This window comes from Anabrus simplex, chromosome 4 (assembly GCF_040414725.1).
Source record: "Anabrus simplex isolate iqAnaSimp1 chromosome 4, ASM4041472v1, whole genome shotgun sequence".
In the NCBI taxonomy this organism is placed as follows: Eukaryota; Metazoa; Arthropoda; class Insecta; order Orthoptera; family Tettigoniidae; genus Anabrus; species Anabrus simplex.
This window is the reverse complement of record NC_090268.1, coordinates 18,981,318-18,998,793: the sequence shown is the minus strand read 5'-3', so window position 1 is coordinate 18,998,793 and position 17,476 is coordinate 18,981,318. Positions and strand designations below refer to the sequence as shown.

At 39.1% G+C, this 17,476-nt stretch overlaps 1 protein-coding gene across 1 annotated transcript in view; it reads left to right on the top strand.

Annotated features, from left to right (window-relative positions):
* Positions 1-17,476, top strand: part of stj (straightjacket) — a 303,422-nt gene that overhangs the window by 227,713 nt on the left and 58,233 nt on the right. Inside the window, exons 22-26 of the mRNA XM_068227342.1 lie at positions 2,950-3,057; positions 3,157-3,269; positions 6,050-6,189; positions 8,004-8,252; positions 15,673-15,790. Coding sequence (XP_068083443.1) covers positions 2,950-3,057; positions 3,157-3,269; positions 6,050-6,189; positions 8,004-8,252; positions 15,673-15,790 — 728 coding nt within the window. The remainder of the gene's footprint in view (positions 1-2,949; positions 3,058-3,156; positions 3,270-6,049; positions 6,190-8,003; positions 8,253-15,672; positions 15,791-17,476) is intronic.

The window sequence follows — 17,476 nt, the reverse complement described above, 5'->3', positions numbered from 1 at the left end:
GCCTCCTCATTCTATCTCTCCATAACATCACCACCACCCTCCAGTTCCTAACCTCCCATAGCTACTCCGGACCCTACGTCCGACCGACTTAGGCACATCATACTCATCTTTAAGAATTGTATCACCTCATCCATCAGTCTGCATTGTAAAACTCACCAAAATATCAATAAAGTCTTATATACCAGCACTTAGACAAGACGCAAATCCTCTCCCATCTCCTAACTCTCCACATCCTTTACCCACCTCCTTCTTCCATCACATCTCCCCAACCCGCCCGCATCTCTTGGCCAGAGAGAGGGCGACACCCTCTAGGTGGCCCGCCCCACCCCTTCAGGGTGGGGAATGAAAGCATTGAAGCAAGCAAGTAGAACTCTATAGTTTTGAATATTGAACAAGTGCTTTTTCCATAAATATTCCATATTTTTTACTTTATCTTTTAAGATGAATGTAGAAGGGTTATTCAGTTGAAACATAAGACTAGTGTCTAGAAATTTACTCTGTGTATATTGGCCAACATAAACCACAGTGCTGAAGAAGAGAAATTTGGTCACGTCTTTAGATGTTCCTAACTATTTGTTATGAATGTATGGTGGGATAGGGATTGGACTGTTAGCCCAATAGCGTGTCCTGTTTAGAGGGTTGCACTGTGAACCGGATGTATGAGAGGTGTCAACTGATAGGAACGAGTGCCTCAGTGCAAAGTGTATGCGAAGGTTGGTCTGTGTGGAATGTGGGGTTTACAAGTTACGGCTGATTGCGTAGCCTGAGGTCAGCGGCAGGGGAAGCACTTGATATAGATGTTGCTTCCCATAGGGAACCTGAAATATTTGTTCCGAATTAGTAAATTTATAATACCAATATATTTAGTATTAGGGGAAGTAGTTGTCGTCGAATGAAGCCACTTGTGCATTTACACTGCTTCAAGAAGGCTACTCACATATGTTCTGGTATGTTGCCAGAATGCTACGAGTTGCTGAGAATATGATTTGGTATCTCTGGAAACGTTTCCAGGGGACTGGAAGTGTTGCCAGGTACTCTGGTGAGGGCAGCATTGTTTAGTGTGTCTACAAGCTCTCCTAAATTGCAAAGTTACAGTATAAGCACTACAGGAGAACCTACAGCAGGCTTCTGGAGTATGACTTAGAGACTAGACAATCAGAAACAGGCTTTGAGAGGACAACTTAAGATCCAGACAACCAGCTCAAGTACCTGCACTGGACAGAGATCATCTGCCCTGGAACCTAAGACGGTGGCATCCTGTGCTGTTCTCAGATGAACCTCGTTTCATGTTATATCATTCAGATGGTCATCCGCGAGTCTGGAGAAGATGTGTGAAGCAATTTCATCTGACAGCTGTACATCCTACCATTGTGGATATGTTATAATATGGGCAGGCATAAGTCTTGACACAAAAATCAATCTCTTGATCATTCACAATGGATCCTTAACTGCCTGACAGTTCATTGATAAGATCACATGTGATACCTCACATAAGGTAATTTGGAAAAAATGCACGATAATGCTAGAGTGCAAGAGCACCATATGCGACAAATGTAAAGGCCATCCAGACGTCGTGGCTTGAATCTGGTCATAAAAGTCTGGGGCCAACTGGAGCAACTCATCCAAGCAAGAAATCCACTACCCCAAACACTATAAGCCCTTGAGGATGCCCTTTTTTTTTTAGAAGAGTAAGGGCATCTGCATCAACTGAATATACTTTGCTTTATCAGAAGCATGAGAAGGCATTGTGAAGCTGTTATCCATGCAAGGGGTGGCGATACTCCATGAAGCCATTTTAATGTAGGATGAGGGACCATTTTTTTATAATGCATTGTGCAATGGCATTGTGTACTGAATGTCCAAAGAATTCTTTTCTTTTCACTTCTTAATTGTTGCAAAGGTTTGTTTTCATTGTGTGTTTGTTTCCGTTTCATTTTATACGTGCATCATGCACGTGTGAACATATAAGTGAACAAACTTATTTTTGGAGCAGTATATATCACAATGATGCCATACTGATGACATTCTGAGAGAGTCTGCAGATAATCTCCTCCACCATTCAGGCACATTTCCCAGCGCTAAACAAGTTTTCTTAATTCCTGTCACAATGAAGGATGCTGGTTTCTGGTTGAAACTCTTCCACAGCATCATGAGCTGCTTGATTGGTGGTGAAACACTAATTATTCTTTAGGGTGTTCTTCAATGGACCTAAGACATGATACTTATCTTATATCTAATGTGGGGTGATCTCTTACACCCCAGTGAAAGCAGGTGCCAAGTGCCAATTGTTGCACAGGCAGCACATGGGCATGTGTTATTGTGGAGCACAAACATACCTTGTGACAGTTTTCCTGCCTGAAACACCTTTTTTTGCACAAAAATTGAATTGTGCTGCATTTTGGGCGGAACCATTAAACACAAATATTGCATTAACTTTTTCCTGTACTATAGCGAATGAGAATCTCAGACTGAACTGTTCTGCACCGTTACAGAAACACCAAAGCACACAATGCTACCACCTCTTGGCTGTCCCACCAGTTATTCACAGTGTTGCCAACTCTATCCATGTTTCAGTTGAACAACCCTTACATACATAAACATTATGCAGAGTGTTATTGTCATTATGGTTTATTGATGTACCATGAAAAATGATTAATGAAACTTTCTTTCTGTGCAACAATTATTTAATAAGCTTTAATGGAAAGGAATTTATTTTCATTTATTTAGTCAACAGCACGCTGAAGTAAGGAGTTCACTAATGCGTACTTTGTTTCAGGTGTACCGTACACAGCATTTTCCATGTTTAAAAATAATTCCTTTTTTAAATTTCAGCTTATGAAAAATAAATCCTTATAGTAAATGCTATATTTTTAATTTCTCCATGTGTTAGCAGTTGGTACTAGCTTCATATAAAATCAGAATCAAAGGCATATAAATGTATGTTTATAGGAAGCAGTTTCAAGAACGCTTTGGAGTCACAGTTTCATTTGTTGCAACACACAGTGGTCTTACAAGATGGAAGGATTTCCCTGGATCTGAAGGACAAAGAAGTGAGCCGTGAGTAATTATAGTATACAGACAGTCCCTTGCTAATTATACATTAGTTTCTGCGATGTTGCATGAATTTCTAACATTTGTATTTTTATCTTTCTTTAGACATTTCCATGAGTTGCACAACAGAGCAATAGATGAGATCTGGTATAAGCGTGCTGTTGATTACCATTATATAAACCCACATAGCTACGTCTATTCAGTGCCTTTTGATGCAGGTAAATATTCTATATATGGTAAATAATAATCATCATCATCATCATCCTAAACCATCTCCAGTTTCCCGGGTGTGGTATATGAGCCTCCTCCATCTCATCCTGTCCTTGTACCATTCTTCCTCCACCAACTTGTCCCAATCATGACCTCTCAGCAGTACATCGCTCTTAACTAAATCTATCCATTTCCTTCGTGGCCTTCCCACGGGTCGTCTTCCTTCTACCTTTCTGTCAAATTCCTTCCTTGTAGTTCTGTTTACTGGCATCCTCTTCATGTGACCAAACCACTTCATTCTTGATATCTGAATCTTATTGAGGAGAAAATCATCTATTCCTACTTCTCTAATTTTCTCATTCCTAATCTTGTCTTTCCTGGTTTTATGGATCATAGTGTGTAGGAATTTCATTTCAGCTGCCTGAAGTTTGGAATTATTGGTCAGTGTTGTGGTTTTGAGACTGTATGTAAGAATTGGTAAATGATCTAGTGAATTACAGCTAAAAGCTAGAAGATATACATTTACACAGTAATGTGAATCTGAAGATACTGAATTTTGATTATAATAAGTTTACAGTCTTACACCTAGTTCTACAAATACTGTTGCTGAATAAGTTTAATAAGGTAAGACTGCCTGTGAGCGGGGGGACAGCAGACAAAAAATACACCCATGGTATCTGTTGCCTGTCATAAGAAGCAAGTAAAAGAGGCGACCAAGGTATGATGAAATTAAAACCATGAGATTACTTGTGATTAGTACCACCTTGTGAGGAAAAACATTGGTCTATGTTACAAAGGAGCAGTACCATTATGCGAGAAACACTATGGGTCTGAGCATTCTTTGCGATAATGGTTATCATGTGTATTCCACTGATCAGTTCCAATGTGTTCAGAATGGGTCTGCGTTACCTATGAGTAGTACCACTTTATGAGAAACACTATGGGTCTATGTTGCCTGTGATTAGCAGCACTAAGTGTGCAGCTCCATGGCTAAATGGTTAGTGTGCTGGTCTTTGGTCACAGGGGCCCCGGGTTCGATTCCCGGCAGGGTCGGGAATTTTAACCTTAAATGGTTAATTTAGCTGGCAAAGGGGGCTGGGTGTATGTGTCGAAACACCATCGGTCTTTGTTACCTGTGAGTGATGCCATTGTATGCGATACACCATGGGTCTACATTACCGATGATTAGTACCACCATGCGAGAAACACCACGAGTCTACGTTTCCTGTGGTTAGTTCCAGTATAGGAAGAACACCATGGTTCTACTTTACCAGTGATTAGTACTGTTATGAGGGTCCGGTGCCCTGGATTTAGACCCCTAGTATCATCCCAGTAATGAAGGTATTGTGAATTGGGTCCACTGATTGATTTGTTTCATGATCTTTTTTCATCATCATTCGTTTTAGATTCTAGTCAGTGGATACATTTTGAAGTTTTAATTTTTGTTTTGTTCACCTTGTACCATTAGGGGCCGATGATCTAGCTGTTGGGTCCCTTTAAACCACAAACACCATCATCATCATCATCATCATCTAATAACAAGAATGTTTTAAATTCCACATGCAGTTTCCTTGAGTTCTAAGTGCCTTTTTAAGTTTCTTTGGAGACATTTTAGTGCAAAGGTAAACTGCTATGCACTGAGAGAAATTTACAGTTACAGCTACTGTAATTTCACAAACTGAAGTTTCAACAAGGAAAATACGTTTAAGATGCAATGATCACATAGAAAGTAATGCACAATTGTATGGTCTCATATCAGTATATCACATCATCATATCAGTTGATAGCACACGTCAACTTATTGGAGATATTTCAGCACACCTTAAATATTTTTGGGTCACATTGTATTTCAAAAGTCTACATTTTTTCCCAGTACTCATATTTAGAAAACAAATTCTGTAAAAAAACAGAGCTGACAGACTGATAAACAATGATGCATGCAGCGATGTCACAACACAACAGCATGACACACGTGCTAAGACACAGCACTTAGAACATGGGGCGGCACTTACTACTATTTCGCCGTATGCCCTCTGGTTAACTCCACTCATTGGAGTATGCCTTCAGATTTCTTGTGCATACTTTATACTTTGTTTATTTTCTTTTTAATTTTACCATCCTGTTAGTGAGTTTTAACTGTCCACCTATACTCGTATTCATGAACATCGGAGGTTCAACTTCATGAATAACATCATCGGCCGTCACTGTTTGTTGCTTATATCTCCAGCCTTATGTTCGTACATTCAAATGCCTCACCGTTTAATCGATTTAAGCCTGAGAAGTACATGAAGATGTGACTGCAAAATGATCATACTACAACACACACCACTTCAAGAGTTTGTGCCATTGAAGAGTAAGATCGCAAAGGGAAAGAGGCACCTTGGATTGTTTTCTAATAAATAGCTGGAAGTAGGTCCCAGTAGAAAGCAGATTAGGATTGTCATCATATGCCTGATTTATGCCAAATTGAGGAAAGTTTGTTTTAACTAACTGTAAGCTACTAATTTTAAATGCCAGGGTCATTTTGCATGCCCTGTCTTAGAGTATACCCTGTGAGAATTTTGGGACTACAGCACTGATTATAATGGAGTATTTCTACAACCTACTGGCACTGGTACAAAGGTAAAGCTGTTGTCCATGATATATAGAACATTATTCAATCAAACAATCAATTCCCCCTCCGCCCTCCCAAAAAAAAAAAACAGCAACTTAGGACATTTGACACTCCCACTGTTCATTTACTCACAAGTGAATTATCTTGACACATGTATTATCTTTATGTGCGCAGGTGACAAGAATGACACATTGGTCACGGCTAGTCATGCTATCTTCCATTCTAAAGAGGATCGTTCAGCACCAGCCGCTGTTATAGGTTTTCAGTTTCCACATTCAGCACTGTACAGTATGCTGAAGAATATAACATCTAATGTAAGTACTGTTGTTTCTATTTAAGTATGTCAGTTTTTGGTCTTCTAGGAAGATAACAGCACTTCATGGTTCAGTATATAATAGGGAAAAGATCATGCAGCAGTGAGAAAAATAAGTTCACCAGGTCAATGTCTGAACCTGTTTGAAGGTTGAATGACAAAATCAGTTATTTGAAAAATCTAATCTTTATAACAAACACTATTTATAGTATTAATTAAATATCTTGTAGATGTGGATACTAGGAATGATAATCTTCATCCTATACAAAATCATGTTTTTAAATGCACCCAGTTATCATTTTATATCACTCATCAATATTGAACTGTTTTTGTACATTCAATTTGTTTGAAAGTGAGAGTCTTTCATTAGATATGAATGTTCTACTTTTAGCTTGAACTTAATGGATAGAGTCCAAATTGAATGTATTGAATAAACATTAACCTTTTGATCTCCATTACCCATAGCATATGCTTCTTGCTCCACTCCGAATTGATGTCTGCACTATGAACATCTGGAGGAAGTGAAAACTGAAAAACCATCTAACACAAGATATAATTACATGACATGTTATATACCTGCAGTTAGAACACAAAATACATTAATCCCCATAGTTTTTCATTGCGTGGTACTTTTCAAAACAGTTTTCTTGGTGGAGACCGGGTTTTCTCGAACTTGTTTTGCAGTCATCGATAAGTTATCTATTAAGTTCAACCTTTTCAATACTAATTAGGTATGTGTTTATGTTACAAATACATTTTATTCAACTTTGGGACCGGCTTCGACATATATAATGCAGTAGTAAACTGTTTCCTTTCTACCACCTTACTCCCTCCTGCTTGATCAGGCAGCAGTCTCTATGTTGTTTTACAGGTAGGTTGTTGATGTGCAGTCTAGCATTCAAATGTTCTTCAATCAGAAATAAATGGTCTTTCTCACTTTTGAACTTTGATGCATACTTCCCCAACCAACTCATTGATCACCTGTTTCCACAGTGCAGTAATCTTTATATAGGAAAAAAACTGTCTACTATTGCCACTTACAATAGCCAGACGTACAATTTCTGCCACCATTTCAAACTTTTCACTATAAAAGCATAGCTTGATGTGTAGTGGTCTGAGTGATCAACGCCTTCCATCTTTGACATGTAGCAAAAAATTATATTAGGGTTTTCTAATTGTTCAACACAGTTCTGCTTCTTTCTGTCAATAACCAAAGTTGAATTGTTTCTAGATGTTGAAAGCATCAATACTGTCCACTAACTGTTCTAAACTATCCATTTCTGTGAACGAAGATGAAACAGAAGCCATCTATATCATCAGTAAACTGTCATAAACATTTGAGAATAACAGAAGTTACAATATCATTACACTTCCCGCAAGCTCTTGGAGACTGTTAGATAGCTCTACAATACTGGAGCACAGCACAGTCGTCATAGGAGCGCTGAAAGTACGAGCTATTGTCATGTCGAGAGGGACTCAACACAAGTCTAATATTTTAGTGACGAGCCCTACTCGACATCAGAGCACAAGTCTAATATTTTAGTGACGAGCCCCACTCGACATCGGAGTACAAGTCTAGTATTTTATTGACGAGCCCCACTCGACATCGGAGCACAAGTCTAGTATTTTAGTGACGAGCCCCACTCGACATAGGAGTGCAAAAGGTTAATGAAACATACATAATAATTTTACCAATTATTTTAAAGAGAATTCATCCTAACATACAGTACTGTAGAAGATGAGTGGTAACGTTTACAGAGAAAGTAGTTTACATTTATTGTCTGTTTAAACTAGTGTGGATTTGTACTGTTTCAGTGTAGTACACCAAATTGCCCAAAAACCTGTGAATCTGAAGACCTGGAATGTTACGTTCTTGATAATAATGGCTACATTATCGTGTCTGAGTCCCTTAAAGATACTGGTAAATTCTTTGGGGAAGTTCGAGCTTCAGTCATGGAGGAGATGATAAACAGAAATATGTTTGATACAATTACTATATTCGATTATCAAGCCGTATGCTTCCTACCCAAGTCTACAGGAAGTCACGGATCCCAGCAATTCACAGTAAGTGCATATTAACTACAGAATCATCATCATTTCCCATTTCCAGCTTCCCAGATCGGGTTATGAATCAAGGACCTCCATCACTGCCTGTCTCTCCACCACTCTTCTCCTTTTTTAAGTACATCTTCTGGTTTTCCTCCCCTCTTCTCTATGCACTCCCACACTGAATCTGTCCACCTCTTTCGGGGTCTTCCTCATAGTCTCTTTTCTGTTAACTTCTCTGAGAAAGCTTTCTTTGGCACTCTCTCTTCTCCCATTCTCATTATATGCCCATACCACTTTAGCTTTGTTGTTTCTATCCTGTCTTGAAGTTTCAAGATTCCTGTCCTTTTCCTTATCTCTTGATTTCTAATTCAATCTTTCTGGTCTTGCCCTCGATAGCTCTTAGGAATTTCATCTCTGCTGCCTGTATTCTACTCTCCTCTTGTTTTGTTGTAGTCCACGATCCAGCTGCATAGATTAGTATGGGTTCATAATAGGTTGAATACAATACTTTCTTACATTTCTTGGGGACATCTTGGTTCCACAAAATTCCCCTTACACTCTGGTAGAAGCTTGTTGTATTCTTTTCCCAATTTCCTCAGTTACATTTTCATCTTCTCTGATCACACTTCCCAAGTACTTTAAACTTTTAACCACTTCCAGAATTTTACCATTCAGTTTTATCTTTCCTGTTCCTTCCTTCCTTCCTTCCTTCCTTCCTTCCTTCCTTCCTTCCTTCCTTCCTTCCTTCTTTCCCCTTGTCATCACTATTGTTTTACTTTTCTCTGTGGTTACTTTTATCCCAATTTTTTCTATCTCTTGATTCCATACATCTACTTGTTATTGCACTTCTGTTTCATCCTCGTCCCATGTCACTATATCATCTGCAAACAACATGGCTTTTGTTGCTTGTCTTACCAATCTCTGTTTAACGTTCTTATGAACTTCTTTCATGACTACATAATCAGTCATTTAAAAACTGATTACATTAATTGTAGGTCTGTCATCATCATCATCATCATTTTCCAACTCCAGTTTCCCGGGTGTGCTGTACAAGCGCTTGCCATTTCTTCCTGTCAAAGTATTTTTTCTGTTCCTCTATGTCTTCCCACTTGGCATTCCTCTTGCTGACCTCCAATTTCACTTTGTCTATCCAACTATTCCTTAGTCTCCCAACTGTCCTCTCCCCTTTCACTTCTCTATCAATGTAATTCTTGCTGTTCTTGTTCCATTCATCCTCACAACCTGCCCAAACCATTGTAGCCTGAGCAGGTGTTTTGATGCCAGCCTCCTTCTTGTTTGCTTCAGTTCTAATCTTGTCCTTCCTGGTCTTTTGCTTCATTGTTTGGATGAATTTCATTTCTGTTGACTGGATTTTACTATTTGCCTTGTTATGCAAGGTACATGTTTTGAGTCCATATGTGAGAACTGGAATGAAGTAGGTATAAAACATTGTCAATTTTGTGCTCTGGTGTATTTTATCATCCCAGAATAGATTTCTCACTTGAAAATAAAACTGGGAAGCTTTCTGAGTTTTATTAAGTATTTCTTGAATTACTGTGTTTATCTTTTGAAGTGATACTTCAGTGTGGAAATGATAAAGGCTGCTGGACCTGTTGATATGTAATGGTTGTACTGACTATATGGAAACACAAATATGTACCAGGAAACTGGAAAAGAGGGATAATAATACCAGTGTTTAAGAAAGGGGACAAGAAAGTTTGTGATAACTATAGAGGAATCACACTTATATCTCAGATAGTTAAATTACTGGAAAGGATGTTAGAAAGAAGAATGAGAAGAAAGATTGAAGGAGAGATAAAAGAGGAACAATGTGGCTTCAGGAGTGGAAGATCTAGAGTGGACCCAATCTTTAGCATGAGACAGCTGATGGAAAAGAACTGGGAATATGGAAAGGATCTGGTCATGACTTTCATAGATATAGAAAAGGCATATGATAGTGTATCCAGAGAAAAGGTTCAGGAAACCATGGTTAAAAAGAGACTCGGAAGAGAAATGTTAGAAATGGTGCAAGCAATGTACAATAACTGTGTTAGCAGAGTACTGACCGCAGTTGGAAAGACAGAATGGTTTAGGAATAAGACTGGACTAAGTCAGGGGAGTGTGCTGTCACCTCTTTTGTTTATTATGGTCATGGCCACAATTGTAAAGGAAACGAAGGAAGCCTATGGAGATAAAGAGATGAAGTGATGTTATGATCTGCAGAAAGGACAGCAAAGAAGTACAACATAATTCTGGGACTTTCTGACACCATCAAATGTGCAACAATTGGGCTCTCCTATTTAGTTCTTATCTTTTTTATACACTTTCCTTTTCAATATGTGCATAACTCTATTCTACAATATGCCCTTCTCCCTTTGACATTTTGTTAATTTTACATTCTTTGCTCCTAATTCTTCATTATCTGCACTTACCCAACATGTCCAGGTGCATTGTCATGGCTGAGTAGTATTCCATTTGGTTTTTCAACTTGTTTCCTTTGAGTCTGTGGCTGCATTCACTCTCCTCTTCTTACAGGGAGGTTTAAATAATAGATGGATTTATTTGCAGTGTTAAAAAGGTAGTCAAAACATAATTCTAAAGTAACTAGTAAGTAGGTAGGCTATTAGGTTATACTATTTATTAGTTTAATGAATCTTAGTATTATAACTTAGTTGACATTCAACAATTAAACTCGACTCTAGCCTGCCCTATGACTATGAGTCATGCTCATGACCACTCAAAAGTACCTGTTTTATATTGGGAAGAACGGTTCAGTATTCTCTCAGTTCGTATGTCACATCGTTGCACAAGACTTCAATCATATGTGGACAGTAAGTGAGCCGACTGACGCAATAACTTAACCAACAGTATGTTGAATCAGAAAACCAGCAGGCTACTGTACATCTCGGGTAGCCTATACAAAATATGACGATTTAAAAAATCCTCAGCTGATAGAAAGTACATATTTTCAAAAATGACTGAGCGAGTTGGACGTGCGGTTAGTATCGCATAGCTATGAGCTTGCATTCGGGGGATGGTGGGTTCGAATCCCACCGTTGGCAGCCGTTAAGATGGTTTTTCGTAGTTTCCCCATTTTCACACCAGGAAATGTTGGGACTGTACCTCAATTAAGGCTATGGCTGCTACCTTCCTTTCTCATCCTGCATTGCCGGAAACCTTCGATGTATTAGAGTGACTAGCATATTTTTATAAGAAAGGAGTTCATAGTATGAAGACCAGATGGCAGCAGCGAGCACTGAATGCCGTTGCTGAAATGAAATGACGTATGGTTTTTAGTGCCGGGAGTGTTCGAGGACATGTTTGGCTCGCCAGACGCAGGTCTTTTGATTTGACTCCCATAGGCGACCTGCGCGTCGTGATGAGGATGAAATGCTGTTGCTGCTGTCTTACCAGTACATACTACACAGATGCAGTAGGAGCGGTAATTCTAATGTGCCGCGAATCGGATCACTGTATCGATTCAGTAACGTGAATGGAATCAAATGAATCGATTCAGTAAAATGAATCGAATGTCCCATCACTACTTCCATGGTCCTATACATTGTCCTAATTTGAATTTTTTTTTTTTTGCTGTAGTGATTTAGGGTCTGCTGTTAGATCAGGTAATCCTAGCCACCTGAGAACAAGGAGTGCCACAGTTCAGAATACACTGGCCAAAAGTGAAAAAAATGAAAAAAGAATCAGAAGTAGTGCACTGGAATAAACAAAATTTGGGAGGCATGTTTGCACATGACATCTATTCAAATTTGTGCACTAGTCGACTGAGAGCGGTACACTTCATGAGCATTAATCATCCTCCGGTGTTGATGTTGTGAGGTAGGTGTGAGGCAAATATGTCTTTAAAGAGATGAAGAAGGCAGTACCTGTAAGCTTACTGAGTTTGAACGAGGCCGCGTAATAGGGCTTCAAGATGGTGGATGTTTTTTCCGCTATATTGCAGAAAGACTTGGCAGGGATGTATCCACAGTGCATCGCTGTTGGTAGTAGTGGTCACGGAAGACCAGGGTCTGGCCGCACAAGGCCCACTATGGAGAGGGAAGTCTGCTGTATTCGCCACGTGGCTGTGATGGAACATACTGTATCTGCAGCAGCCTTTAGACCTTCAGTTGGCACCAGAATGACACAGCATTCTGTCAGTTGCACTCCATCGGTAAGGTTGTTTTACATTATGCGCAAGGTTCTATTGGTTCCTACTTGAATTGGGAGTATTCCTTACAGCACAGCAAGATTTTATTATATTACAAGAATGTCGAATAGTTCTATCAACATTTAACCTCTGTTGTGGATTTATTGGACATCATGCAAGAAAGATTCCCTCTGCGCCAATGTTGAACTTTATATCTTCTAGAACTCAATAGAAGCATTTGGATTTCACTTTAAAACCGGCATATTGCGATTTTAAAATGAGCAATTTTAGAATATTCGTCAACAGAGCTCATTTTATTCAATTTTACAATAGTTGTGTGATAAATATTCGTATCGTTTAATTATACGTGACATAATTCCTAAGATTTTATTTGTCACTGATATACATAACATTGTTACATCTATAACAGTTCATAGATTCACCATTTTATGTGGACACTAGAGTTTAGGTTTTAATTACTAACAAAACAATAGGCCTATTGCAAAGTGAGTTATACCAATCTTTTCCTTGTTTAATTCTGCATTAAGCCAAACTGTTTTTGAAGTTAATTAATTTATTTTTTTTAAATTTGTGGTTGTAGTAAATATTGTCTGGGTTTCTGGCTTCTTCTCTAGGAACCGCTAACTTAAAAGTATATACTTGGAAAACTACTTATCAGTTGCTAATAAGACTTTTGTATGTTATAGCCACATGTATTCATAGTGTAATACCCAAGTTACAATTTTTTTCAACTACCCCAAAGAAAGTTCTTATCATTTTTTCCACAGCAACTTTTTTTCATCCCAAGATAAATATAGAACAAGAAACTTGGGCTTGTTTTGAAGTGCTCAGTCATGGTTATCAGATAGTACAACAACTGTAACCCTATAGTGTGGTAGTCAATTTATGGAGAGTAATATTGATGGGCAGTCGTGTGCACGCTGGATGTGCGATTAACAGCATACGGGTTGATGAAATTGAATACAGCATTGCCACATTCAATAGTAAACACAGTGCACAATGAGCACAGCTTTTTGTTTAGTTTCAAACTTTGATTTTATTTCCTCGTACAAAACCCACTTCCAATCACCTTTTCTCACAAGGACTTTTGGTGTTCAATTGCAGTTTTACAAATGATAATTTACAATTTATGCAAGGGTTATTTTACATACCTTTATAATATTTAATTCTGTCAATATTCATTGTCTAAAAAATCACTATGTTCTGATGAATCAGAACTACTGTCATTCATGTTGATTATGACTGGCTTGAAATGAGGGACATTTTCAGAGAGTCCATCTTTCTCCCAGTGGTAGTCTTCCATTTTCTTAGTGTGTTCTCTTTTTATATTGTTTATAGAGTTTCAAGAGAATAGAAAATAACATATCAGTAAAATCCCCCCTATATTCCAACAGTTTCAGGCAGAGGCTTTTAATCATGTATCACATATATTTCTTTGTATTATGGCCAAAGTAAAATAATCGAGTTGGATTTTTTAATGCCCCGGCCTCAAACACTGCTTTTTTCTTGACCTGAATGATATATTTCTATCATTCTCCTTTGAAACAACTCCTACTCTCTTCAGTGACAACAAAGATAATCCAAGACAATCTGCCACTTTCTGGTACACAGGGAACCTCTTGTCCCATACTTTTCTCCCCTAACTTTAAAAGAAACAAATAGCACTCAAGACCATTGCAAGTTCGCCCTCTGATAGCGGTAGATAACATACAGAACACAGGCAGACTGAAAATAACATGGGGACAAACTGAGGTCAAGGGCATTCCATTTCACAACTGCCCATGAAGAGTGTACCCAATTTCACAACCCTGTCTGCTGTTAATTTCACGGTCCAGCACACACACAACTTCCCATCAATATTACTCTTCATAAATTCATTATCACACTGTATGGTTACAGTGGTTGTAGTATCTGATAACCATGGCTGAGTGCTTCAAAACAAGCCCAAGTTTCTGTTCTATATTTATTCTGGGCTGAAAAAAAGTTGCTGTGGAAAAATGATAAGAACTTTCTTTGGGGTAATTGAAAAAAATTGTAACTTGAGTATTACACTATTAATTCATGTGGCTATAACATATAAAAATTTCATTACTGGAGGGTTCAATTCCCAGTCAGTCTAGGGATTTTAATTCTATAGGGAGGTTTGGAACAGGATTCACACAGTCTTGTGAGTCCATCTGAGGAGTTGTCTGATATGAGAGACAGCAGATCCGGTCGCAAAAGCCAGGTAATTTGACCGAGGGTGTCGTCACACTGACCACATGGCACTCGAGTACCTGGAAGCCATCCAGCTGGGTAGCAGTTATCTTGGCAGACCAAGGGCTTACCAGGCTGTTCCACCAGGATTTTTGTTTGTTTGTGGTTTTTCATTTTTAAGTTCACAAAAGTACAGTGTTTTCATTACTTAACCCTATGTGAAGAAGGGTACCAGAGGTGGATATTAACTACAATAATCTATTTCAAACCGAGCGAGTTGGATGTGGAGTTAGGGTACGCAGCTATGAACTTGCATTCGGGAGATGGTGGATTCGAACTCCAATGTTGGCAGCCCTGAAGATGGTTTTCTGTGGTTTCCCATTTTCACATCAGGCAAATGCTGGGATTGTACCTCAATGAAGGCCACGGCCGCTTCCTTCCCACTCCTAGCCCTTTCCTATCCCACCATCGCCATAAGACCTGTCTGTGTCGGTGTGACGTAAAGGGAAATTGTAAAAATAAAAAAAAAATTAAAAGAAATTCATTTAGTAGATACATTCTTATCTCAGTCTTGGAAAGAGATTTATAATTTCTGTTGAACTTTGATTAAATATTTTTCATTATTGTCTCATTTCCCTCATCTACCAGAGATGTCTGGCTCCATGCCTAATTAGTTAGCATGCTGGCCTTTGGTCACAGGGGTCCCGGGATTAATTCCCGGCAGCGTCGGGAATTTTAACCATCATTGGTTAATTCCGCTGGCACGGGGCTGGGTGTATGTGTCATCCTCATCACCATATCATCATGACACACAGGTCGCCTACGGGCATCAAATCGAAAGACCTGCACCTGGTGAGCCGAACATGTCCTCGGACACTTCCGGCACTAAAAGCCATTCGCCATTTCATCTACCAGAAGTATCTGTGCTCTACTGAAACTTGGAAAAGTGCTAACTAAGAAGGACCAATTTCGTATTAATGTAAACTTGATAGCTTTCTTCAACTATTGTTTGTGATTTTCTTTTCCATTTGTTTATAATATGTACTAATAACACATGTTGATCAATTTCAGCCACTTTCTCATCTGAAATGGCTTCTGGAGTGGACATTTGGCAACCTGATGTGGATGCTGGCTCAAACTAATTTACATACAATGTGGCTTGCTGATGGAGTCTATGCAACAGATGAAGGTATAACAAATCATAATTGAAAGTATTTGTTAGTCTGGAAGTTCAGATAATTTTTGTCTGGTGTACATTGAAGTTTTTCATTTATAGTCATCTTTTTCCACATCTGCGGGGTTGCGGGTGCGAACTTTGTCGTACATGTGGATCTGGCCCTGTTTTACGGCCGGATGCCCTTCCTCACACCAACCCTATGTGCATGTTTCTGTGGTGGTTGGTAGTGGGGTGTCTTGTCTGAATATGAAGAGGAGAGTGTTGGGACAAACTCAAACACCCAGTCCCCCAAGCCAGAAGAATTAATCAGATGCAGCTAAAATCCCCGATCTGGCCAGGAGTCAAATCCGGGGCCCTCTGAACTGGAGGCCTCAATGCTGACCATTCAGCCAAAGAGTCAGACTGTACTGATTTCATCACTTGGTGATGACTAAAATCTTATCGAGTCTTTAATATGGATAAATAAAAGTTATATTTTTCAGTAGATATGTGATGTTATTCTTTAGACAAGTAAGATCTCTTATAAAGTAAAAATAGAGGAGCTCAAAGTTATTCAATGGTTTGGAGGCTGTTTGCAAAATATTCATGCAAAGAAGGTTATGCTCTGTGTTTGGTGAGATTTTGAAAGAACAAGAGAAATCCACCATGAACTAAGAATACCAGTGTAGTTGGTCTGTTATTGGACATTATAAATTTTCCAGCTAACTCATTTCTGGTTGCCAGCATTTCACTCCAGTGTGCTAAGTTAGGCTCATCAGTTGGTACATAGCATACCCACCAAGACGCATGGCTAGTGCATACCATGGAGGCTATGGTATTATAAATACTCATTCGTGACAAATATTTCAGATTCCCTCGGGGAATCAACATCTATATCATCTGATGGCCAAGCAGGCATCAATTTTTGTAAATGAGACAAAGTCTCTCATAGTGCTCTGGCACTGCCGGTGGCTCTAAGAAGCCTACGCAGTGGCCTCCACACTATGCACTAGCCATGCGTCTTGGTGGATGTGCTAGGTACCAACTGATGATCCCAACTTAGCACACTGGGACGTAATGCTGGCAACCAGGAATGAGTTAGCTGGAAAATTTATAATGTCCAATAACGGACCAACTACATTGGTATTATAAATCTACTCATTCGGGACAAATATTTCAGATTCCCAACGGGAATCAACATCTATATCAACAACTAAGAAGTCGTGAAATGGCTATTTGGTGCTCTTTGCCTCAGAAGGAGATCGGTGTAGAGCTGTATAAAGAGTACACTCCAGCCAATAATTGGATTGGGCATTACCAAGGACTTTCTTGTAGCGAATAGTGAGAGGCAATCAAACTGACGTTGCATGTTTCTACAGCAAGAACTATTCTGTATAGAACTCAAGACAGAAACTTCTGTCACAGATGCGTCAGAGAGAAAGAAACACTGGCTCATGTTCTGGGTTCTTTCCCTTATGGCGAAGTACTGAGAAACTCACGTCACCACAAGATAAGATCACTGACTGCAAAAGAACTCCGTAGTAAAAACTTCCATGTACAAGAAGAAGTGCATGATTTGGCTGTGACAGGGAGTACAAGATCAATTGCTTTTAAAGATAGTGACAAGAAAGGCTTCATTACCGATCCGACCTCCGATTCGAGCACCATCCCGGCCAACCTACTGAAGTTCATCTTGAAAAGTAGAACCTTTACGCGCCT